Source organism: Dromiciops gliroides, chromosome 4 (assembly GCF_019393635.1).
Source record: "Dromiciops gliroides isolate mDroGli1 chromosome 4, mDroGli1.pri, whole genome shotgun sequence".
NCBI lineage: Eukaryota > Metazoa > Chordata > Mammalia > Microbiotheria > Microbiotheriidae > Dromiciops > Dromiciops gliroides.
The window spans coordinates 221,198,576-221,226,267 of NC_057864.1; the positions used below are offsets into that span (position 1 = coordinate 221,198,576).

The following is a 27,692-nucleotide window of genomic DNA, read 5'->3' on the forward strand; positions in this document are numbered from 1 at the left end:
ACCTGAAGCAAATCCAACAATGGACATTCACCTAAGATTCTATTCTGCACTAACATTAAATTCCCACAGTGATATAAAAATTTGTAGATGACAAGATGTTTTTTCTTAATAATGACATTCATGAGTGTTCAATAAATCATATTTTAAATTCAAAGCTATAGACTACATATTAAGAAATACCATACTTAGACAAACCTCTTGCAAACTAATTTTTTTATAAACTGCCTCTTATTTAGCATGCATACCTATACAATTATATTAGTATAAGAAACAAGGATAACATCTATTGCTGAAAATTAAAGGTCGGGGGGCAGCTAGGTGGCACAGTGAATAGAGCACAGGCCATGGATTCAGGAAGACCTGAGTTCAAATCCAACCTCAGACCCTTGACACTAGCTGTGTGACCCTGGGCAAGTCACTTAACCCCAATTGCCTCCCCCCCCCCCCCAAGGAAAAAGGAAAAAAGGAAAATGTCAATAAACTATTATATGATAAAATAGATTCACCTCTCTCTTATAACACTTTCTTCCTAAGAAGTTCACAATTCTTTCTTGATAAGCTAAACTGTTCAAGGAGTGTTTTCATAATAGGAACTAAACATTCATTAGTTTTCCTCACCTACTGATTCTCATATCAATAAATTACAAGAATCCCCAGCTGTTTGAGGGGTTGCCACTGACACTTTTTAAAAATCTCAGTGCTTAGGATAATTAGGGTAAAACCAATTTTTATAGTTCCTTTCCAGGAATTATGTTCAAATCCTGTTTCTGATTCTTCTTACCTGTTGGATCCTAGACAAGTTACCTCATCTCTTGGACTTTCAGTTCCCTTGGCTCTAAGATAAAGCTGAATGAGATCATCTGAAGCTCCTTAAAACTATGAAATCTCTGAGCTTGTACAGTGTCTACCTGAATATCCTGGGCCTCATCTAAGTGTGAACTACAATCTCTGACCACCTGTCCTTATATTCCACCTTCCCTACTAAGCCTGCTCTGCTGCCCTCATTCCATTTATTCTCTACTCTCTTCCTCCATTTGTCCCATTCTTGTTTTAGTTGCCTGGATGCCATCCGAGGCTGGTACCAGAGTCTCATATGCTCTACCTGGCATGTGCTTTCCTAACCCTAAGTATCTCTACTGTGTCTACCAGAGATTCATGCCACCTGACCTCAACTGACGCTTAGTAACCTTTTTCTTTATCTCTTACTGAGTATCCCTGCTGCATTCCCCATAGTAACTGTTGCCAAGTCAATTAACTACTCAATGCTCTACACAACTCTCTAAGACTACACATTTTAGAGGAAATTTCATTGCCTAGAAGTTCTTCATATCAACAGAATCACAGATCCTATTGTATTCCTAATAACCACACTAATGGACTTGGTAGAAATGAGAGGTGGTCCAATCATTTTGAAAAGTAATTTAGAATTGTGTTAAGAAAGTGAATAAATTGATCATGTCCTTTACCCCAAAGACTGCACTGCTAGGTGTATAGCCCAAGCAACTCAATATTAAAAAAGAAAGGCCCCATAAATACCAACAACAATTGCAGCACTTTTTGTAGTAGCAAAGAATTACAAAGTAGATGTCACTGATTTGCTAAACAAATTATGATATATGCATATTATGGAAGATTATTGTGCTACTAAAACCAACACTTTTTTTTTTTAGTGAGGCAATTGGGGTTAAGTGACTTGCCCAGGGTCACACAGCTAGTAAGTGTTAAGTGTCTGAGGCCGGATTTGAACTCAGGTACTCCTGACTCCAGGGCTGGTGCTCTATCCACTGTGCCACCTAGCTGTCCTACCAACACATTTTAGGAATAGAGAGAAGCATGGGGAGATTTATCTGAACTGATACAAAGTAAAGTAAGTAGAACTATAAAACTATACACAAGGGTTCCAAACAATGTAAATGGAAACAACAATAAAACTGAAACTGAATGTTGTGAAATTATGAACAAGCTTAGCCCTAATATAATCCTCTTCCCAACCCCTTCCAGAGGGAAACCTCCCTACCCCTCTCTCCCCAGTAAAGAATTAAAAATTAAAAAAAAAAAAGCAATCATTCAGTATCAGTCAACTCTAAGATTATATGCAATACTATATACCCAGAACCCCCCCCCCCACACCTTCAGACCCACACTGACAATTTCTTATTAAGCATTTCAAACTGGATATCCCAGTGTCATCTTAAACTCAGTTTGTCTATTTTTTTTGGGGGGGGGGTAAGATAAAAAGAGATTTATTAGGAGAGAGAAATATGGCTAGGGAACAGATCACCTTGGTGACTGTCCCAAGGGAGTAAGAGAAGCCTGGTCTTTTGTATCTTTACAAAACAAAAGGGAGCGAAGGGCATTACAAAGAACTGGGAGGGAAATTCAGGGAAGAGATTTTGAAATAATGGGGCATCAGTAAGATATGCAGCACCCATTCATATCTTGTACATCACCTTGAAAACCTTGATATTGCTTATCAGCATACCAGGGTCCTGCTCTGCCACATCTTATTCCTGAAGTGCTTTTCTCTTGGAAGAATTTTATGGATTCCTTGGGGGTTGGAGATCTTTAGGTTTCTTAGGGTCCTATTGCATTTCCATAACATTCCCCCATCTCCTTATTTCTGGGGAAAAAGGGGCAAAGTTCCCTTCTTCTGTAGCTTCTTCAAGGCTGAAAAATGTTCCTGTCTTTAAAGAGATGTTCCTGTCTTTAAAGATAGAGGGAGTGAAAAGTTTGGTGGGTATAGTCCAAGGGTTACAGGAGGCATGGCTGCAGCTTCAGTGAAAGCTCTAATCCTAGAAGCAACTAAAGAAGTGACAATATTGAAAATACAAGGTCCATACAGCAAGTTGCATGCAATGATCAAAATTATAGGTATGAAAACAACCATGAAGTCCAGGATGGAGAGCTGGAGAACAATTGGCTGTCAGTGTCTGCCATGACATACATGCAGCACAATAAATTCAATACATCTAAAATAGAACTTATCATCTTTCCCCTGAAAACCATCCCTCTTCATTATTTCTTTTGAAGGAAGGTATCACCATCCTTCCAGTGTTTCAGGTTCATAATTTCCTCATTATAAACTCCTAATTCTCCCTAATCCCATATATTTAATTTATTGCCAAATCATATAGGAGATCCAGGATAGAACAGAGACAAAAAGTGGGGGGGGGGAATAAGAAAGGAGAGAATATGCAGGAAAAGGTGGTGGTCACCAGTGCCAAATGATACAGAAAGGTTAAGAAGAATGAGAAATTGTGAAGAGATCATTAGATTTGGCAACTAAGAGATCACTGGTAACTTTGGAAAGAGCAATTTCAACTTAGTGATGAGGTCAGAAGCCAAGTTAGATAATTTAGAAGAAGTAGAGAGGAAAAGGAGAAGGCGTGAGTACAGAAGACTTTTTTCAAGGAGTTTGTCTAAGAAAGGGAAAAGAAATATAGGGACAATAGGTATTGTGAGATTTTGGGGGGGCAATTAGGCAGTTAAAGTCAGGAAAGCTCATCTTTGTGAATTCAAATCCTGCCTCTGAAAGTTACTAGTTGTGTGACTGTGGGCAAATCACAACCCTGTTTGCCTTAGTTCTTCATATGTAAAGTGAGCTAGAGAAGAAAATGGCAAAGAAAATCCCAAATAAGGTCATGAAGAGTCAGACATGACTGAAATGACTGAACAACAGCATCACTGTGAGATTTAGTAAGAGTTTCTTTCTTTTTTTTTAAAGATGGAGAGACTTTATATTTGAAGATAGAGAAAGGGAAGATAAATGAGAGACTGGAGAAGATAGTGGGGAGCAGAGGGATAAAAGAGATGGAGGAAAAAGAGATGAAGAGAGGGAAGGAGAAAGGATAGAAGGGAGAAAAAAAGGATAGAGGAGGGAGAGGAGGGTAGGATAGGAGTGGGGAGGAGGAAAGATGAAGAAAAAAGAAAAAGGGCTAGAGTAAACAGGGTGGTGAGGGGAGAAAAGATAGTATAGGGGCAATCTGCTAGAGAAAACAGGAAGGAATGAGATCAAGAATACATGTAGAAGGGTTGGCCTTGGACTGAGAAGGGTGGAGGTCCTCCTTTTCATTAGAGAATGGAGTAAAGATGGAAATACTAGAGCATTAAATGTGACTTGTGGGATGATGGGGAGGAGAGAAAAGAGGCTTCCTAGCAAAGAGCCTGGATTTTCTGGGTAAAAGATGAGATAAGGCCTTAGCTGAGAGGATGGGAGGAGAAAGCACTGAATGATAGTTGAGGAAAGAAGAGAAGATTTGAAACAGCCATTCTGGCAATTAGATCAATGGCAACTTAAAATTATAAGAAGGTACTGTTTCCAAGATGGAAAGTATGGAACAAGAAGGTGGCTGACAACAAAATACTTAATGGTAAGAAAAAAGAGGAGTCAGTAGATATAGCCAGAGATAAGGAAATCAGTGAAGTATGGTTTTATGGAATCCAAGGGAGCACAAGAAGGAAGTGACAGTCAACAGCAAAATTCATCACAAATGACAAGAAGGATAAGGATCACAATAAATTAAAATGCAAGACATAATTTGATTTGGTTCAAAATTTGGCAATTGGATTTGAAAACAATTACCAATGCAATGATGGCAATGCCACCTTGCATTTGTACAGTTTTTATATATTAAATCATGGATGATGGAAATAGCTTTTACTTAGTCATGGTAAAAACTAGTTAAATATCACTCATTTTCTAAAATAACATTTAGAAACAAAAGTGGGACTTCTGCATTTGCTAAACTAAACAAAAGGAATCGATACATTCAATTTTCTTGTTCCCTTGAAAGCTGATGGCTCAAATTAGTAGCACATAAGTCTCTTCTCCCCAAAATGAACAGAAATCGAGAAAATATAGATGAATAACAGGACAGATATCAAACCTGACATGATATGAACACCCCTAAAAAACTGACCATAAGCCTAATTTCAAATTTTGAATAACTTTAAGTGTCAGGGGAATATGTTATTCAAAAAAACCTATGGTAAAATGTTTCTGTAAAGGGTAAGGCAATTTTGAAAGATGAATAACAATTTCTTCATTTATCTATTTTGTGACTGGGATTTTCTCTTGTCTTTTTTTCTCTAACGTAGACAAATTTATTTAGGAAAACATTAAGTTCTAGAATACTACAATTGGTTTAAGAAACCTGAAAACCCCAATTAACTAGCCAAAGTGGAAATATACCATTAAAAACTGATAGAAAGACAAGAGCTTCCCTATGTAGTATTTGTATATCATTACTACTACTACTACTACTACTACTACTACTACTACTACTACTACTACTACTACTACTACTACTACTACTACTACTACTACTACTACTACTACAGGGTTGGTTTTTTCCTAATTGATTTTAGCATAGATAAGATTTTCAATACACTGCAAAGCCTCTTGGCAGAGACCTGTAATCACTCAACAGTTTGGCCTGAAGAATATTTACTACCCAGTTTATAACATGCATTTAGAAATATAACCTAAAGAGCTTCTCCCTGACCCTGTACATCTTGGATGGACAAAATAGGCTTCAAGTTGAACAGGAGGAAGAAAGTAAGCTGGGTTACCTTTTGGAAACTGTAAATCTCCTTTACTGATCCCAAGTGTCATATCAAATCAAAGGCCGATCTTTTTAATACCAACTTCTACTGAAATGCTTCAACATCAGGAGAAATCAGGAATATCAGTAGAAATCTCGGAAAGCTTCCAGGAATGTGATTACAGATCCATTTGACTATTGTAGTCCAGATTTACTCTCACTAGCTACAAATCACTAGCTTTAAATTATATTTGGGAGGGAGGGGGAGAAGAACAGCATAAAATTAATTGGAGAGGCAACTAAGAATATAGCACTTACTAAGTTGATACTAATTTGAGTACCTAGGGAATTACTGAACAATTTTAAAGTTATTTTAAGTATGAAGAGCCATTATTTACTAATGACTAACAAAAGGAATAAATTATCCAGAAACATAAATAATGTATAATTTTTGCAGTTATGCAAACGAAAATTTTTCTGAGTTCCCAAAACAAATAAAATGGAAGAAAAACAAAGACATATTGCTAACTTAAAATTAAATTTAACTCCAAACTTGCAATTGCAAAAGATAAATGAATTTTCACATTTCTGCTACATGATCAATCATCCAGAAAAAGTCCTCATTAGTGTAAAATTTTGTGAAACTTTTATAGCAAGTTAAGTCCACTTAACATTATGCTACAAATAGCAGACAAACAAAAAGCCAGGAATGTCCATCTGTCAGTTTTTACTGGGTGATAGTAGTGTTCTTAGTTGTAAAGTTACTTTATATTTGTTGTTCAGTTGACAGCTCTTGGTTGATCAAACTGTTACCATGACAACTTTCATTGCACAATTTAAAATGAACACAATATTACTCATAACTAAATGAACTTACATGTCAGCAATAAAAATTGTTGCATGAAGGTAATTTTCTGTACTAATGCTTAAGAGTTAATTCTTTGAATTAAATGCCATTCCTAAAATTATTTTCGATAACATTAATGTATAAAAAAACGAAATGGTTATGAATTGGTCCAAACATTGCAGAAAGCCATTTGTTGTTGTTGTTGTTGTTGTTGTTGTTGTTTTTGTAGTTGTTTTGGCAGGGCAATGAGGGTTAAGTGACTTGCCCAGGGTCACACAGCTAGTAAGTGTCAAGTGTCTGAGGACAGATTTGAACTCAGGTCCTCCTGAATCCAGGGCTGAGGCTTTATCTACTGTGCCACCTAACTGCCCCCAAAGAAAGCCATTTGGAATTGTGCAAAGTGACTAAAATGTCCATACACTGCATCCCCATTGCTAGCACATGTCCCAAAGAGGTCACAGACACAAACAAAGTAGAAATATACCATTCTTCCTTTTTCTTTTTTAAGCTTGTTTACTGGGGAAGGGAGTAAGGAAAAATGTATTTAGATATATATTGTCTAATAATAATGAACATCACTAAATTTTTTAAGAGAAAAAGAAAAAAATTTAAATGTAAAAGTGTTTTAATGATTAGCAATGAAAAGAGTCATTACATCTAAAGATTTCAGTCACTGGTATTTCAGTAAATCTTTCAGTTTATGTTGCTGCTCTAAGAAAATTGATAATTCTATAAACAAGTTATTTATTTCTAAAGGTTGCAAAGTTATTTGGAAGTTCTTTTTAAACTTCTTTAAGTCAAGTCAATAAGCATTTATTAAGTGCTAACAATGTGCCTGACATTTTTCTAAGCACTGGAGATACAAAAAAAGACAAAAATAGTTCCTGCCCGCAAGGAATTCACAGTCTAATGGAATAAACTAGTAGAAAGCAGCAACAACAGAGGTTGAAACATTTAAGGCAGTTTAAGTTACCTGACATGAAGGAAACCAAAGAATACTTCTTATATAAACAACTTAGTTAAAAAGGGATAAGAATTAAACACTTCTATAGAGACTTTGGTATATGCTGTCAGTCGCAAAGTATAGATATAGCCCAATATATTATATAACTTCCATTGAAAAGGACATTAATTACACAGGATCAGACTATAGCATTTATTTATTTTCATACATAAGTCCTCTATCTACCCTTCCAACAAAAACATGATCCTTCAATCTGTTATATCTGCAGGGTTACCAAAAAAAAAAAAAAAAGAAATTAGCTGTGTAGTTACGAGAAACAAGTAAGTGCTAAGTCAGCTAGCATTTATTAAGCACCTATTGTGTACGAGGTACGGTGCTAAATGTTGGGGATACAAAGAAAGGCAGAATGGTCCTTGTTCTCAAGGAACTCATAGTCCAATACAAATAAATATCTTGTGCCCAATCTGATTCACAAAATAAATTCCATACAATAACATATTTCAGTAACATCACCTTGCTGTACGGTTTTAAAAAATATGCAAATAAACACATCAACAATTCAGCAGATCAACAATTGTGAAAATAGAATACTATAGTTTTCATGCTAAGGCTGAATCATACAACTTGCCAGAAGAGGGAGCCCAAGTTAAAAGAATTCATTTGTTTACCAATGCTAAAGCTTAATAGGAAAAAAAAAAATCTCAAAAGGATAGCTTTGTTTCAGATTAAATTACAAATACCTCCAAAGTTAATCCTAGAGAAGAAACAAAACTAAAACCTGTTGAAAATGATTTCCAATAGTATCTGAGAATGTTGTTTCCTAATGACCTGACATTTATCCCTTTAAGAAATAAAACCAAGTTCTTAAACAGAAACCAATGATGACCTTTTATTGAAAACCTAATTGTCATGAATAACAAGTATTCAACTATATTCATCAAGTATTCACTATATAATAGTGTTCTCATGGGCTCCTGAGGTGTGTAAGGCTATCTGCCCCTACACTAAATGGTCCCACTATATTAAGAATTGGCTGTATTTCTAATCTTTATGCTCTGTTAAGAGCACTAATATTTTATTAGCATTAGTATGTCATACTACTTTTGAAATACATAATGACCTGAGTGATCAGTGAATCTTTTTTTTTTATGGACTTTTTTTTTTTTGTGGGGCAATGAGGGTTAAGTGACTTGCCCACGGTCACACAGCTAAGTCAGTGTCAAGTGTCTGAGGCCGGCTTTGAACTCGGGTCCTCCTGAATCCAGGGCCAGTGCTTTATCCACTGTGCCACCTAGCTGCCCCCTGAATCTTAAAACTATAATTATCTTAAAAAAAAAACAAAAAACAAAAAACCAACAACCCTCCTTATAAGAAACAGAGGCCCAAAGTAGCAGAGCTGGGATTAGAATTTTTTTTTTTAATTTTTTTGATTTAATTTTTTTTTTGCAGGGCAATTGAGGTTAAGTAACTTGCCCAGGGTCACACAACTAGTAAGTGTTAAGTGTCTGAGGCTGGATTTGAACTCAGGTACTCCTGACTCCAGGGCCGGTGCTCTATCCACTGCGCCACCTAGCTGCCCCTAATTTTTTTTTTTTTAGTGAGGCAATGGGGGTTAAGTGACTTACCTAGGGTCACACAGCTAGTAAGTGTTAAGTGTCTGAGGCCGGATTTGAACTCAGGTACTCCTGACTCCAGGGCCAGTGCTCTATCCACTGCGCCACCTAGCTGCCCCTGAGATTAGAATTTAACACTTACTAGCTGTGTGACCCTGGGCAAGTCACTTAACCCCAATTGCCTCACTAAAAAAAAAAATTAAAAAAAATATTTTATGTCTGACTCACAAAATTTAATTGGGTTCAACTTCATTACTCTTTCTTCATGTTTCCTCTTGGTTAATAAGCTGATGCCATGGAGTCCATGCTAGATCAAGGGAAATGGAATAAGGTTTTTTCAAGGATGGTTGACTGAGGGACAAAGCAACAATATACAGAGCCTCTGTCTTTGGGGGTGGGTACAGGCAGGGTCCAGGTCAAATGGACCCTGGAATTCCTGAGGCAGTGGGAAGGTAGGGTTGGGAAATGTTGGGAAAGAGGAATAGTTCTTTGACCCACACTTTCATATTACAAAGAAGAGAGAACAATTATGTGCAAATTTCTTTTCCCCAGATTTTAGCAATAGCGAAGAAGAGGAATTAGGAGGGAGGCAGCTCATTAGATACTCTTTATGCCATAAAACAACAACAACAAAAAAGTCACACCGGGGACTGGTGTCTGCCAAAGTAATTTATATAGACTTTATTCCATACATGTGCAAAGCCATACTTGCATAAATATTTAAATGCTTATCATGTGCCACTGATTGTGCGAAGGCACCAGAGATAAAAATAAAAAGAATGAAATTGTTTCTACTCACAAGTAGTTTACATTCTCGGGGGGGGGGGGAAGAGACAAAAAATGCAAATATAAATACATACCAAATAAATATAAAGAGAATAAATGCAAATGTATGTGAAGAAATTAAATACAAGGTAATTAGGAGGACATAGAGAGTTTGAGTAAGTTATGAGGATCAGAAAAGGCTTTTTTTTCCCCTCTGGCAGGGCAATGAGGGTTAAGTGACTTGCCCAGGGCCACACAGCTAGTCAGTGTCAAGTGTCTGAGGCTGGATTTGAACTCAGGTCCTCCTGAATCAAGGGCCAGTGCTTTATCCACTGCGCCACCTAGCTGCCCCAGAAAAGGCTTTAAAGTAGATTGAGGTTATGAAAAATTTAGCAATAGTAAAAGGTTATGTATGCCGTTCATGTAAAAATTTCTCAGGTGAAAAGGAGTCATGAGTAGAAAAAGTATAAGAATGTCTTAAAAGAAGAGAGTAACTGAGGCAAAGGTAAAGAGGTGTGAATTGCAGGTATGTGAGATGACCAATGCAAAGGTATGGAGAGAAGAGACAGAGATATTAGAGATCTACTTGACCTGGAGATAACAGTAAGACTGTTGTGGGAAGAAATATAGGCACATATGTCAATAAGATCTTACTGGTCAATATCACAACACCATCATTAATATATTATTGCCAAATTCCAGTTTAAGGTTATGAAACCTCACTATAATGATGTTCAGTCAATCATTCTTTCAACTAAATGCTCTACTCCTACCACTATAATATTATGGCCCCATTACTTGAAGATTCATCTATGTTTATGAACCTTCCATCCTCCTCCATTTGTTTCAATAGTCCAAATTCCCATTATAAAGAAAAGAAAATTGAGACTCATAGTAGTAAACTGACTGGCCCAAGTTAAAGAAGTAATAAGTAGTGAACTGGGATTAAAATTTCAGGCCTCTGATTCTAAATCCACTGTTTTTTTCCTATACCCATGCTGTAATCAAAAGAGTGCTAAGTCATATGACTTGAGGCCAAATCTCAGCTGTACCATTTAGTATTTATGTGACCTCGGGCAAGTCCTTTCCTCTCTCCAGGCCCCAGTTTTCTCATCTGTAAAATGAGGAGGCTGTACTAGGTATCCTCTGGGGTACCTTCCAATTGTGGAAATTTATTTTGATTTGGGGACCCTACCTTTAGGCTGAGATTTAGAAAGCCTTAAGCCCTCAGGGTCTCTTCTGTGTGGGAGGTGCTGGTGCCCCTCCCCCTTAGCTTCAGCTGAGCCAAAAAGCCCCGTGGGCTGTACAAGACCCAAGTCAGACAGCTGGGGGGAAAAAGCCCCCAGAGACACTGGGCTCTGGGGTAGCCTCTGGTGTAGCACGGGATGCTTGAGTGTCCCCAGACCCAGCCGCAGCCCTGATTGGCGGATTAGCTTGGTGTGTGGGTGCAAAAAGCCCCAAGATTTGAGTGGAGATAAAAAAGGTATATATAGACCTGGGAGTTATATTAGAAGAGGGGACGAGACAAACAGTAACGCAGGACTAGGAGCAAGGAGGAAAGGCTGGTGGACAAGATTAGAGGGGTGGCAAAGGTGGCAGAGGGCAGACTGACCAGGAGGCAGCCGAGAGCACAGAAGCGGTCAGCACAGGTTGCAGGTTGGAGAAAGTGAAGATTGAGAGGAGTTAGAAGAAAGTAGCTGAGCAGGGAAAGTAACACACCCTGAGGCAAGAGGTGGCTAAAGCCCTTATTGTATTGAAATAAATTCCAAGGGCAGCAGGTGAAAGCACCCAGGAACGCAGTCAGGTTGTACATTTTATTTCCCTGTATTCTTTTTTAAATAGTATCTCATAAATAAACTCTGCTTTGATTATTTAGTTAAGAGGCTTCTTAATCTTTAGCTTAACAATTTGGGAGCAGTGTGGTGGAACTTTATAAACGGCCTATATTAAATTAAACGCAGTCAGATAGCCAAATAGTCAACAGTCCCAGAATTAGTACCCCAGTCAGATTAGCCCCCAAATTAGCCCCAGTCATTTAAAATATTCCACACAATTCTCTATTTATGATCTTATGATCTTTTAAAATTATTTCATTATATGCCTCCCTAGTGCCTCACAGATCAAATCCATACTACTCATTGTAAATTTTATATCCTAACAGCTATTCTACTCCTTCTGTCGTATCTCTCCCCTGCAATATCCTTTCACCTAATATTTTGGTCATTACAAAATTTAAACCTTTGCTAATACGTTTCTATTGCTCCTACCTTCAGTCCATTTATATTCATTAGTTCCATTAAGACAAGATTTCCTCCAAAAAGCCTTTCCTAATTTAACCACAATACAAGTTAGACTATTTTGAGTTTTCTTAATACTTTGTATATTGTTTGTATTATAAATCTTGTCTTCCTAACTATAAAAGCTTGAAAGGTTCTTAGTACCATAGAAAGAACACTATATTTAGTTATAAGACCTGAATTTAAAGCCTGGCTCTAATACTTAACTACCTATGTAAATTTGAATAACTCACTTGTTCTCTCCAGGCCTCAGTTTCTTCATCTGTAAAATGAGGGGGGTTGGGCTAGATGATCAAATTTCTTTCTAAATCCAGATCCATGATCCCTTGATAGAAGTTTGGAGGAGAAAAGGTTTAGGGAAAGAAATTCAAGAGGCTATCCCTCATCTCATTTGCATCATCACTAACTGTTTAATATAGTTTTGTACAATTAGCAGGCCCTCAATAATCCTTCATAATAAATGGGGAAATTTTGGGGAGGAAAAAATTTGTCAAGCTAAAAATGAGTTGTGAAGTAAAATCACATTTTAAGAAAAATCTTGAGCTTCTAAATATTCATTCAAAGAATTTAAATTTTTTTCTAATCTCTTGGTACCAGCCTAGCTAAATTTGGAAAAATTCATTACACTATGTTGGCTGCTAGCTTTATCTCTGGTGGTCTCCAACTACTAAACATCTTCCACATGAAAGAATTTCTCTGATGCTTCATCATGATTCGGAGATGTCCTTGGGTTCTAAAGGTTTTTGCCAGCAATTACAAACTTTGGCAGTCCTAACTGGAAAAATCAATTAGCTAGCATTTATTAAGCATGCTTATTATTTCTACTAATCCTATTACTATTATTAATATTAATACTAACACTACTATGCACTAGACCATATGGCAGACAGTGGTGATACAAAGACAAAAATGAAATAGCCTCTAATGTTGAGGAGTTTACATTCTATGAAGGGAGATACTATGTATATAAGGAGCATATACAAAATATATACATATATAGGGTAAATTTGGGAGGTAGAGAGGGACACTAGCAGCTTTGGGGATGAGAAAAGCCTTCCGCAGAAGGGGATGCTTCAGCAGAATTTTGAAGGAAGCAAAGGATTCTAAGAGACTGAAGTGAGGAAGGAGTATACTCCAGGCATGGGGGAAAGCCAGCATAAAAGTGCAGAGACTGGAGAGGAGTGTTGTGCGAGGAACAGCAAGGACAGTTTGGATGGCCTTTAGAGCAGGGGAAGAAGAAGAATGCATAAGAAGGTTGGAAAGGAGGTAGGGGCCAAGCTATGAAAGGCTTTAAAATATTCTGAGCACAGACTCAATGGTGGACTTTATGCCCGTTATCTGAATACTAACCTAGCTAAATGTAGAGAGGCTCAGTACTAGGTTGCCTGAATGGTGATTAATTTTTTGACCCTAGCTACTCTTGAGGATCATCTACTAAGTTACATAGGGTTTGTCAGTTTTCAGTAGTGGGAAGGCCCACACTGAGGAAAGGACACATCCTTGAAGCATTGAATTATAGCAACTTCACAGAGGAATTAAAATTTTGGGTGACCACTTGTCAGGTATACTTTAGAAGAGAGATCTAAGTTTAGGTATGAGCTGGACCAAATGAGACATGAAGTCCCTTCTGAGAATTAATGATTACCATATTACAGAATCACAGAATTTAAGAATTAGAAAGGAACACAGCAGTCATCTAATATAACCCATGATGAAAGGAAATTTCTAGATTAACATACTTGACAAGCAAGTATCCAGCCTCTGCTTGAAGACTTCCAAGGAAGGGAAATCTACTACCTTTCTAGGCAGTCCATTTTGCAGAGGTAAGTGCAAAATTCTGTTAGAAAGATTTTCTTTATATCGATCCTTGAAGTAGTCAGATGGATATAGCATGAGACTTATAGTCAGAAAGACCTAGATTTGACCATGTGTGACCATGGCAAATCACTTAATCTTGGCCTCAATTTCTTCATCTGTAAAATGGGGAAAACAATAGCGCCTACAGTTCTTATGAGGATCCAATGAGTTAACATATATAAAGCACTTTCCAAACCTTAAAGTACTACATAAATGCTGGTTTTTTGTTGTTATTATTACTATTATTATCATGCTTCTTTTAAACTTCCACCTAGTAGTACTAGTTCTACCTTTTGGAGCTAACAGAACAAGTCTAATTCCTCCTGCACATTATATCCCATCAGATACTTGAAGGGAATGATGACGCTCTTCCCAAGGCTTTTTCCCCAAACATCTCTAGTTCCTTTAACTCAGCTTTTTAACCCTGATATGGGGTTGTGTAACTGAATGTGGGGGTCGCAAAAAAAATTAGCAACACTAAAAGTTATGTATACCTATTTTATATACCTTTCTACCTGGAACCATGTAAAAATTTCTTGGGTGAAAAGGGGTCGAGAGCCCTGCTATAACTAATCTTCAATGATATATACTCAAGTCCTTTCAACTTCCTGGTTGCCCTTGCTCTCCAGCTAATCAGTGTCCTTTTTTAAATGTGGTACCCAAAATTGAACATAGTATTCTAGATGACATCTGATGGGAGTGGAGTACAGTAGGACCACTCATCTTCTTATTCTTGGAAGTTATGCCTTTATTAACATAGCCCAAAATTGTTTTTTAGCTTTTCTGTCTACCCCAACACACTGGTGACTCCTACTGAGCTTGTAACACCATTCCCTTCCTCTTTCCATACCTCACTCTAATATTTTTCAGATCTTTAACAAAAAGAGTATGACCACTGAAAGAATATTAAATTATGTTTATAAGTATATATGTACTGCATTAGTACAGCAGGAGAGAGTGCTGAATTTGGAGTCAGAAGGAATGAGCTCAAGTCCTGAGGCAAATTATTTCACCTCTCTGAGCTTCAGTTTCTTCATTTATAAAATAAAGGGGTTGGACGTAAGAGATCCTTCCTAGTTCTAAACTGATGAACCTAAAAGTTCTTAGCATAGATTAACAAATAGCTATGTATTGATATTTAATTCTAACATCTATTACCAATGAGCTGCTTTTCCCCATTGTGTTCATGATATATGGCATGTTTTCTTACTAAAATGTCAAGGAATACAATAAAAATAGAGCACTTTACAAGGTAACAGTTATTCTAGAGGAAGCTATAAATACTTAAATAAATCAGGTCATGAATTTGTTATAATCTTGCTTGATTAGAACCTTAAAACATACTTTATAATCTTATATAAATCTTGCACCAGAGTTACCTCAAAATGCCTCTAAGTCTATTTAATCATTTGAATTAAAGTAGGTACTGTGCAAGTTTATTTAATCACTTGAATTAAAGTAGGCGCTGTGGTAAGCTAGATAGATCGCAAGCCCCACTTTTGACATATACTGTCTGCATGACCCTCAACAAGTAATTTTGTCTCAATGCATTAGGCAACTAATTAAGAGCAAGAATGGCAGAGAAGGTACCAACCAGTTTTAGTAAAATTGTTTCCTCACGTGGAGTGCCTGTATCACTGAAATTACAGGTCCAATTCCTATTCATACTTAAAAATAATTATGTGTGTTTCTTTTTAAAAAAAGTTCCAAGTTTAGAAAACATTTTGCATTCATTATCTCATCTGGATCTACCAACAATCTTGTTAAATAGGTGTTACTACAAGGAATAAAAGAATTGCCTTGCTGTAATAAAAGCCCAGTTGAAGTTAGGTAACAACCATTTATATAATGGTCATAATCAGGAAAGTTGTATAACTTCCTCTAGTGCTGTTCAGCAGCATGTAATAGGAGTTAATGACAAGTTAAAGAGGCAAAGGATTTGAGAGGACAGTAAAGAGCTGAAATGGCTAGCGCTTTAGAGTCAAGACGGGAGAGAAGGAAATGATCTCAGAGCAGCAATAATGGTCTTAGAAAGTTGTTGTGTTTGTTTGGTTTTTTTTTTGTCCATCACTCTACAAGAGGACCATGACATTGTGATGATGTCATGACTTGCACTGAATTGGATTTAAGTGAGGGAAGGCTATGCAAAGTCACCAACCTCACTCTCTCCTCTGGAACCATATAGGTCTAGTAGCAAGATATACATCAGGACGACTGGAGATGGCCCTGGGTGTTTAAGGCAATTGGGGTTAAGTGACTTGCATCACCTTGCTGCCCCTTTCTCTGCCTGAGAAAATACTAAGGGGTAGAGGACTAGAGGGTGAAAAGTGGATTTAGGAAGGATAAAGCAGAGGAAAAGATGGAAAATAAAGTCAAATGGGGGAATGTCAGATCTTTTACTTAAGAAAGTAGTACATGTGTAATATGAGATTTAGTATGTGACCGTCTGTATGTGTGGCTCAGATATAAATAAAGGAGCTCATGGTATTTAGGAGGGCTGAGGAACTGGGAGGAAGTTTGAGGGAGCATCGATATGGTTATTGAGCAAAGGAAGTGGGAAGGACAGGAACATAGTAAGCCAGGTGCTAAATTTCTGAGGGTTAGTATACAATAGCCACCATAATCTAGATGGGGTGGGAACTTCTGACATTGTGAATTTCAGAGAAGGACAGGTAGTTCTGAGTGATGCTAGTTTGGAGAGAGTCTGAAGTAGTAGTGGGGAGCAATGAATACTGATACCTCATTCAGGACCACTGAAAGTAGGTGAAAGTACAATTGATAGTTGAAAGGTAGGTTAGGGACAAGGCCAGAGATTACTGCCATCAAGAGGAAGCCAGGACTTAGGGTAGGCTTGAAGATAAAAGGAGTATTAGAAAAAAGGTCCAGGACTAGGGGACATTTGTTCACTATCGAAAAAGAGTTCTGAAAGATAAAGTGGAGAATTGGGGAATGCTATAAAAATTGTGGTAATGTGAACATAAAAGAATGCTATTATGTCATAAGAAATGATGAAAGGTCCAATTTCAGTGAAATATGAGAAGACATATGAACTGATGCAGAATGAAGTGAGCAGAATCAGAACAATTTAAGCTATACCAACAATACTGTAAAAAAGAACGATTTTGAAAAACAAAGAACTCTGATCAATGAAATAATCGACCATGTTTCCTAGGGACAGAAGATGAAGACTACCCACTTCCTGACAAAGAGGTGATGAATAAATACACAGAATGAGACATATTTTTGGACAGTTGATATGAGATTTTTTTATTTGCTCCTACTTATTTATTATAAGGGTTTTCTTTTTCCTTTCTTTCCCCCCAATTCTGAGGAGGGGCATTTTTGTTTAAGTGGAAAAAAAAAAGAATTTAATTTTTAGAAAAAGCTTAGCTTGAGGGGTGGAGCCAAGATGGTGGAGGAAAGGCAGTGACTTTCCTGAGCTCTCCTCAAGACCCCTCCAAATACCTTCAAATAATGCCATAAAACAATTCCTGGAGCAGCAGAACCCACAGAAAGACAGGGTGAAATATTTTCTAGCCAAAGACAATTTAGAAGGTCATAAGGAAAGGCCTACTGTACGAGAGTGAGACAAGCGCAGGCTGCACCAGTGCAGACCTAGCCCTAAGTACAGACCCAGTCACAGCCACAGCAAACCAGAAGCAGGCTTTGGGAGCCTTTGAATCAGCTACAGCAGTAACTGCTTCTGGAACTCAGTGCACAGACTATAAGGGGGTCAAACAATTAGCCAGAAGGAGATGACAGGGATCTCTTTGCTAGCACTGAGTCTGTTGTTTTGCCTATACTCAGATGCAGGTCACAGTCTTGGATGGCAGTCCCAGAGCAGGGAGGAGCACAAGCACACAGCCATAGTAGAGCAGAACTATGTTCATAGTTCCAGGGCAGAAAAGCAGGCCTATGGTTGTTTGCAGACCAGTGCACAGGCCAGGAGAGTAGTAAGCATATCTCTCCTTAAATCACACCACCTTGGAAGAACTAAAAACCTCCAAATTCCTAGAAGTATCTCTGAAAACAGCTGCAAAACCCCCCTGAAGCTTGAACTCTGCACCCTGGAAGCAGTGTCCCACTTTAATAGAGTTAAAAGTCAAGAAATAGTTAGGGAAAATGAGCAAACAGAATAAAAAAGCTTAGCTTTTCTCTAAACTGCCTTGAATTCTCTATTTCTATTATGATCATAGTAATAGCTGAAATTTATATAGTTGTCTAAAGAGTTACAAAACCCTTTATGTATACTCTCACTTTTGATCCTCACAACAACCATATGAGCTAGGTACTAAAGGTATTATTATTCCCATTTTATAGATAAGAATACAGATTCAGAGAGGTTAAAGAACAATTAAATGTGAGAGGAAGGATTTAATCCAGGTTTCCTCTAACTAAAAGTGAATTATTCAGCAATCTTGAACTTGTCTTAAAACTTTCCTTGTCCCCTTTGTACACTCTCACATGATAAAAATCTCACCCATCCTTTAAAGAACATGAAAAGAAGAACCATCCCATGAGGTCCTTTCTGATTTGACTTCTCTTTATCAACTCAATAAAAATGACCAAGAACTGAGGCATAACAGAAACATCTAAAACTCTTCACCAAAAGGAATTCTATATGATAACAATATACTGCAATCTTCTAATAATAATAAGAGAAAACTATCTTTAAAGCTATACTTCTACATGATAAAATCAGGATAATTGTAGTAAAAAAGTAAAAAGTGTTGGCATATTCAAGTGATATTTTACGTTGTGATTTTTCAATTCAATTTCAACCTAGTTTAGAGTTCTAGATTTCATCACTAGCTCCTTTGTAAAATGAAAGAATCAGCCTACAAAATCACCAAGGCCAACTTCTAGCTCTAAAATTATATGAATCATAAATAATCTCTGAGCCATCAAATCATCAAATACAACAAAAATATTAAGTGATATTGATGTGGGCTAGAATTTAGGGTCAAACTGATCTTGAATCATCCCAAAAGAATTGCAAGACTCAGTGACTCAGTTTCCCAAGTTTTATTGCAATACTATGGGTGACCACAGGGAGAGAACCAGAATATTGGAAAGGTATCTCTCCAATAAGGAAAGGAAAGATAGTTATATTTATAGTATAGATAAATCGATTATCAGTCTCATTATAATAATCTTCACCTTGAGGAGGTACAAGGGAGAACCAGTCCTCATTATAATATTCTCCACCTAGGGGTGTTACAGGGGAGGGCTTATCCTAATTTGGAGTTCCTGGGGTCCTAAGCCAACCCCTGAGGCGGGTACCATTTTCAGTGGATGTGTGTTTTGGGGGTTTACACATCATAAGGTGAATCTGGGGACAAATTTGGCCTTTTCTGCGCATATCTCTGATTCCCATGGCTAGTTTCAAAACATAATCATTTTTCTTTAGAATTTCTATAGCCTTGTCATTTTAGTCTAAGGTCATCATGGCCTCTCTCCCTCTGTTCCCGTCATGACACTGATTTCTGTGGGTACAAGAACCTAGTATAAGTTATCCATTAACTGGGGTCTGACTCCCTTTTAGAGCTAATATCTGAATTAGAGCTTGGGTCTTGGGTTTTTCTATTAACCCTTTTTTGAGTCCTACATCAACATAGACATGTCAATTATTGCCAATTAATGAACAAACTTTTATTAAGCACACAACTATGGAAGCTACAGAGACAAAAATGAAAACAGTATTTGGCCTTATAGAACTTATATTCTATCAGTAAAGAAAAGTCATACATATATAAATATATACAAAATAAATAAAAGATAATTTTTAGGAGAAGGGAGACATTAGTAGATATGAGTCTGGATATTGGGAATGAGCAGGCTTCATGTAGGAAGTGGCATTTGAACTGAGTTTTTAAGTAACGTGGGATTATAAGAGGTGGAAGTGACAAGGGAGAGTAGCCCAGGTAAGTGGTACAGACTGTACAAAGACAATGAGACAAAAAACAGAGCATTATATGTTAGCAACAGCAAAAGTCCAGTTTGGCAAAATTGCAAAGTATGTGAATGGAAGTAATGTATTATAAGGCTAGAAAGGTAGCCATTAGCTAAATTATTTACACAGAAGTTTGTATTATTTCCTGGAGGTAATAAGGAACAACCAGAATTATTTGAGGAAGAAGAAAACAACAGTCAGACTACTTTAACAGGCGGGGGAGGAGAGAATAGACAGGGTAGATACTTGAGATAAATACTCACACAGCAGAATTATTCTCATTGGGAAATTACATTCATTACTAATTTTGAGAGAAAGAAACTCAAAGACCCAAAATAAGAGTCCATCTGAGAAAAGAGCATGTAAGTTTTGAAGTAGAAAAGAGCAGCAGTCAATTCTCAAGCAAATTTTCCTTTTTTTCTATGTACATATAGTTAAGTCTCTGGAACACTGTCAAACTCAAGAGTTATAATGAAAAGGTACCATGTATACTACACAGGCTATATAGCCAATGTCATATGGAGTTTCTTAAGTGATATTAATTAGCTTTTTTTTTAGTGATGCAATTGGGGCTAAGTGACTTGCCCAGGGTCATACAGCTAGTAAGTGTTAAGTGTCTGAGGCCGGATTTGAACTCAGGTACTCCTGACTCCAGGGCTGGTGCTCTATCCACTGCGTCACCTAGCTGCCCCTATTAATAAGCTTTTAAGGAAAGCAGACTGCAGGTACAAATCATGGGAAGAGAGGAAACACTAAGAAAATGGATTAAAACTGTTATCTTCTGCTGTGTGTCAAAGATCAAGTAGATTTTCCTTCTAAACACAAGGTATTAAAGATTGGTGAGTCTCCAAACTATCATAATATATTTAGCGGTAGAGAAAAAGTGATCTAACAACTTATATGGTTATTCAACCTACATAACATCTTTTATATTCTTGAAGAACTGTATGAAACTGAGATAAACTGCATAAAATACCTGATTTTCTATCTGAATCATCAGGAGAAAGTTAGTTTCCAAGAAACTCAATCCTGATGCCTTTTAGATTTTTAACGGTTAGTCAGTCATATATGTATGTGTGTGTGTGTGTGTGTGTGTGTGTGTGTGTATTTTTTTTTGGTGAGGCAATTAGGGTTAAGTGACTTGCCCAGGGTCACACAGCTAGTAAGTGTTAAGTGTCTGAGGCTGGATTTGAACTCAGGTCCTCCTGACTCCTGGGTTGGCAATCCACTGTGCCACCAAGCTGCCCCTAGTCAGTCATATTTATTAAGCACCCCTGATGTACCAGACATTGTATAACTGCTGGTGATAAAAACAAAGGTAAAAGACAATCCCTGCTCTCAAGAAGCTCACAGTCTAATGGGAAAAGACAACATGTAAATGAATATGAACAAACAAGGTATAATACAGGATCAATTGAAAATAAGCAATAGACAGAAAGCGCTAGAATTAAGGGGAATTGGGAAAGGCCTCTTATAGAAGGTGGATTTCAGCTGGGACTTGAAAGAAGATAGGAAGGCAGGAGGAAGACATGAGGAGTGAGAGCATTCCAGATATGGGAGATGGAAAACGTACAGATTCAGGAGGTGGAGTGTCTTGTTTGAGGAACAGTATGGAGGCCAATGTCACTGAAACACAGAGTGCATGATGAGGGGTAGGATATAAGGAGTCTGGAAAGGTAGGGGGCAAGTTATGAAGGGCTTTGAATGCCAGAGGATTTTATGTTTGATCCTGGAAATGATAGGGAGCCACTGAAGTTTATTTAGTAGAAAGGTGAGGTGACATGGAGGGTAGACTAGAATGGAGAGACTTGTGTCAGGGAGATCCACAAGCAGGCTATGGTAATAGTCCAAGCAATGAAGGATGGAGGTGATGCAAGTCTGGTACAGGGTAGTAACAGCATCAATGGAGAGAGGGGGGCATATTTGAGAGATGACACAAAGGCAAAATTGACAGTCCTTGGCTGGATACAGGGAGTGAGAAGGAAGAGCTGAAGATAGCATCTATATTGTGGGCCTGAGTGACTGGGAGGATGGAAACACCCTCAACAGTAATAGGGAAGGTAGGAAGAGAGGAGGGTTTGGAGGAAAGAAAATAAGTTTAGTCTGGGGTATTTTGATATTAAGATGTCTATTGGACATCCAGTTTATGGGCAGCTAGAGATGTGAAGCTGGAGATCAGCAAAGAGTTTACAGATGGCTAAGTAGATTTGAGAATGATCAGCATAGAGATGATAACAGAATCCATGGGAGCTGATGAGATCACCAGGTGATATAAAGGCAAAAGAGAAGAAGGTCTAAGAGCTCTATGGGACATCTACAGTTAGGCTCGATCTGAAGATTCATCAAAGGAGACAAGGAATGGTCAGAAAGGTAGGAGGAGAAGTTGGAGAGAAGAGTGTTATAAAAACCTAGAGAGAATAGAGTATCAAGAAGAAGGGGGTTGATAGCATCAAAGGCTACAGAAAAAATTAAGAAGGATGACAGCTGAGAAAAGGCCATTAGCTTTGGCAATTAAAAGATCGCTAGCATCTTGGGAGAGAGTAGTTTTGGATGACAGATGAGTTTGGAAGCCAGACTGAAAAGAATTAAGAAGAGAGCAAGAGGAAAAGTGGAGGCTCCCAATCCATTCCTCTTGCAACAAGGACTTCAATAAAAGCATGTGGAGCCAAGAAGAAGAGTGGGAGAAGCAGGCAGTAAGGGAAGATTAGCCATAAGTTCTTCAGGGCAGCCATCTCCTAAGCACTCAAACATATACCAGATGGAACAAATTCTTCTCCTTAATCATACTTTTGCTGACGCTGAATTGAACTTTGTTTCCTTTAAAATAGTAGATATATTTACACAGGAGTCATGCTCTAAATTCCTTTATGCCTACTTTAAGAAGGCCTTATGCCACAACCCTAGTTTCCAGTTTGGAAAACTCTGTTTTAGGGAGAAGAACTGTAACAATAAAGATTGTGGAGTAGCCTTAAGGCAAGAATTAGATCTAAGTGTTCAGAGGTTGGGCATCCAGCCTTGGTTTCCTAACTTTATGATGTCAGTACCTTCCATTATTACAAGTGAAAATGATTACACTGAAATATAATTATCAAAACATAAAAACAAACAAATAAAAGCACCTAAGTTTATACCGTTAAACATTTAAGACAAGTGATATGACAAAGCTTCAGAGATCCTTTGCCTTCTCAAGCTAGAGTCTACTGAGACTCCTCAGCCTATAGACTAAACTTCCAATTATACAACTCTACCACACTGGCTACCATCCTCCTTCAAGCAAATTAATATAGAAACCCTTCTCTGCATTGTCCCCCCAGTCCCTACCCCCAGAAAATTAAAATGTAATAATCTGAAGTTTAGAAAATTTAATTTATTGCAAATATAAGAGAAATATTAATCACACTACAATACATACATAACATATTCATTCACCTAAGTTTATACTATACCATACCTAGCTCAAATGCCCTATTAGGAATTTATAACTATGAAAACTACACAATTTCCTTCACAAAATGATGAGTACTTGGTTTATATTAACATTGAGATTCACAAACCCTGATGATGATACTACTCATAGCTGAATTATTTAGAATTCAATAAATATTTTTTATTTACAAAGTAATTTCAAAACATTATTACTATTTATTGCTAGTATAGTTAGTACAGTTACTGATGAACTGTTCCCAAAGGAGCAGTATTTTAGATAAGATAAAAATCTAGTGAGCACTGAGAATGAAGAATGAAAATAACCATCAAAAATATAATAGAAATAATAACTCTCTGTGTGTAAAGTGGCAGGACAATGTAATTCAATATTACTACACAAGAATAAGCAATTTGTCACTGTGCAAGGAAAAACAATTACAATGAAAATGACAATAGAATATAGTTGGTACTGAATCAGCTAGAGACACATTTCAACAAATGTGAAAAGGGAAAAGAATACTTCACGGTGATAGCTTGGGAACCAATTCCACCAACAACTCTTTCCTTAATTCATTCTTTAAATGACAAGTATAAGTTAGTACTTTTCATTTAAAACCACCAATTCAAGCACAAACATGTACCACGATAAACTCTTTAGGAAAAAGAAACGGTATATGAATTTAAAGGGCTCTTCTTAAGAATATGAAACAGAGCCATCCATTTTGCTTCTGCTTGCTTCAGCTGCAAGGATATCTATCAGATAGTAACAGCTGGTATTTATGTAAGTGCTTAACATATTGTTTCATTTAACCCTCACAACAACCCTGTGAGGTAGGTACCATTGTTACTTCCATTTTTTACAGATGAGAAAACTAAGGTCCACAGAAATTAAGTGATTTGTCCGATGTCATACAGACACTAAGTGGCAGAGTGAGGATTTGAAAAGACACACTCTAAACTCCAGATCCAGTGCTCTCTTTCCACTAACCCTCTCTACTTGTTTACTTTAAAAAAAAAAAACCCAAACCCAAACCAAATCACTAGGTTGCCCCTTAATATTTATAATAAGTTTGCTTTTCAAAGTTACAGTAATAGACCAAAGATATAATATTTTAATTTCCAAGGTTCTAGGAATATTCACAAGATATTGTTTGATGGAAATCCTTAAGGGCAAATTGAAGGTAAAATTTAAAATATGCACATTTATTTTAACACATTTTTAGAGCAAACAAATGGTACAATGAGATGAAGAATACATCAAAGAAATCAATAATAAAGGAAACATTTCACAGTTTATAACAAAGTTATATATTTAAAAAAGAGGTTTTTGGTTTTTTTAAAAAATCTCATCTTCACACTGAAAAGTTGGGTTTTGGCATCAAATATATCCCCCCCCCAAAGTTAAGTTAACTTACCTTTGGTTTTTTGATCAGCAGCCTGGAAAAAAAAACCAGAAATTCTTTAGGAATACCATATGTATGATCTATGAAGTTTATAATCAGACTTCTACTGTTTTTATTAAGTTTTACCTATGTTTTAATTTATTGGAATTTTACCATTAAAAAAAATTTCAAATTGTATATATTCTACTCTAAGTGGGAAAAAGAAAACACATCCAGGATATTTTTTCCTAATCTATACTTTTTAATTGTCTTAAAGATACATACACTGTTGATTATATTGTTATCCTATTAAAAACATATTGGGAATTCATAGACCATCATATTCAAGTATAGGATCATAACTCTAGAGTGAGGGACATTAGACATTAATTGGTCCCCTATTATGCAGATGAAAAGCACTGAGGCCCAGGGAAGGTTAAGTGGAAAGAAATCTTACAGTAGTGAATTGGGCACTAGACTTGAAGTTAGGAAGACCTGGGTTTAAATACTATATGGTCTATGCTTCAGATACTAGTTGAGTAACACTAGACAGGGCAGCTAAGTGGCATACTGGATATAGTGTTGGGCCTGGAGTCAGGAAGACTCATTTTTCTGAGTTCGAATCTGGCCTCAGACACTTGTTAGCTGTGTGACCCTGGGCAAGTCACTTAACCCTCTTTGCCTCAGTTTCCTCATTTGTAAAATGAACTGGAGAAGGGAATGGCAAACCACTCCAAGCTTTTTACCAAGAACCCTCAAAATGGAGTCATGAAGAGAAGGACACCACTGAACAACAACTACTCCAGGAAAACTACTTAGCCTCTCTGTGGTTCAGTTTCCTTATCTGTAAATCTGGGGAGGCTGAAGTCGATGGCTCTCTAAGGTCTATATCTATGTACTTATCCAAGGTCACATGCAGTTACTAAGTATAAAAAGTCAGGATCTGAACCCAGGTCTTCTATATGCTCTTTCTACTATATCACAGATATCTATTAAGTTTTACCTATTCCTTGAAAAAAATCAAGGATCCTCGAAAAAATCAAGTATTCTGTAATGTAATCTGTACATAGAAAAGCTATAATGCTTCAATAAACATATCTAGTTTCTCTCATAAGTTCATGCTCTTAAACGATCTATTTATCACTTTTTAGTCATAGTTGGTTCTTGACAAAGTGTAATTTTTAACTGTTAAGGGTATGGGTATCTTATCACCACAAACCCGAGAAAGACTTCTGCCATCCTGAACAGAAGACTTCTAGGAATAAATACTTAGAGCATATACCTAGTTTACCATGCTATTAAGATCATAAATATTTAATCAACACATTATTACTCTAGCTAGAAACACCACCCAAGTCAGCATAAAAAAGGAAAAAATAAAAGGAGACATGGTACTGTAATGGCTATGGTAATGCTAATGAGACACTTAATTTACCAATACATTGAATTCAAGATAATAATTCTAACCAAACCTTTTTCTGAGCACTTTCCTTCTTTTTCTTTTCTTCCTGTTTTTTCTTTTTCTTTTCTTCCATCAAATGTTCCTCTTTTTATGTTTCTTGTTCTTTCTCCCTATTAAAAATTAAGCATAAATTTTGTTTTAATTCAGAATGTTAATACATTGCTTTTAGCAGGTCAGACAAATTATATTTTGTATAAGCAATCAATAAATGTCTAGGAAATGAATACTTCTACCAAACCTAACCAGTAAATCCAGTAATTGCTAATAATAATAATACTAAAAGTAACAGTTCACATTTATATGGCTCTTTAAGGTTTGAAATTCATTTTACATATGTTATTTCATTTGCTTCTCAAAGCCTTCAGTGACAGGAGAAAGAATGGGTAAATTTTCTGTCCAGCTCTACTAATACTTTTGTCTCACTATTTCATTTTTAAATTAGGATCAAGGAGTATTTAAACAAGGGGTAGCAGTCAGAATGATGAGAAAATATGAGTTTTATACTAGTAGTTACTGATTTAACCAATGACCTAACCATAAAAATGGTTATACCATAGTTATGGCAGCTGTAAAATGAGAGAATTGTCACTGAGCTATAGTGTTATTATGACAACAGGAGACAAAAAGTAGCACAACAGGAGGTGAATGAGGAAGATGGATCCTTAAACCAAAGCTTCTTAAACTTGGGCTGTGACCCCATATGGGGTGACATAACTGAATGTGGGGGGGGGTCGCAAAAAATTGGCAACAGTAAAAGGTTATGTATACCTATTTAAAAATACCTATATATCCAGGGTCACGTAAAAATTTCTCAGGCAAAAAGGGGTCACAAGTGGAAAAAATTTAAGAAGCCCTTCCTTAAACCAAATTTTTAATTAAAATCCACTCATTTTAGGCCTACTTAGATTCCCTTAGTCAAAAAGTTCTTCACTTTGTGTGTAACACAACCTCATCTGGTACATTTCATGCTCATTTCTTAGGTCTCCAAGCTAAATTAGGTAGGCCAAAGACGCATGTATGTCAGGAGGTTGGAGACAGATCTAGTCATATGAATCTTGGCTATTCTCTAAGGGTCAATTTTCTCATTGATTTATTGGGAAGCCAAGTATTTTTCCTGCCTACCTCACAGGATTTTAAACTTCAGATAATGTCTGTGAAATAAGTCTGAAAAACTTAAGGGGTTATACAAATCTAAAGTTATTACTACTATTATCATTATTCTTTTTACATTTACATTATTTTCATCTTTTTTTGACAGGGTTTAGGTAGGACTACTGAGACAAGTATTTAGTGCACAAATAGATAAAATAAGTACTTTTTAAAAAAGGTGAATAAATATTAATATGTAAGTTTATTCTTTTGGCTCATTGAGAACAAATTTGATACAACTTCAATAGCAGATGAGACACCTACCCTGTTCCCATGTGATTTTTAATTTTTTCAGCCCGTGTCTTTACACTTTGAAAGCTTTTATTTCTCTCTAGCTTGGCATATATAGGAAGCTAACATCTATCAAAAACATTTTCTCAATTATTTTTTCATTAATGTTGCATCTGGGTGATTATGGGAAACAGTTGGGTCTA

General features: G+C 36.8%; 1 protein-coding gene across 1 annotated transcript in view; it reads right to left on the bottom strand.

Annotated features, from left to right (window-relative positions):
• TNRC6C (trinucleotide repeat containing adaptor 6C) overlaps window positions 1–26,289 on the bottom strand; it is a 166,248-nt gene extending 139,959 nt beyond the window's left edge. Inside the window, 2 exon segments of the mRNA XM_044001379.1 lie at window positions 24,681–24,702; window positions 26,120–26,289. Of these exon segments, the coding sequence (XP_043857314.1) occupies window positions 24,681–24,702; window positions 26,120–26,182 (85 nt within the window). The 5' untranslated portion in view covers window positions 26,183–26,289.
• Window positions 26,290–27,692: the final 1,403 nt, after the last annotated feature.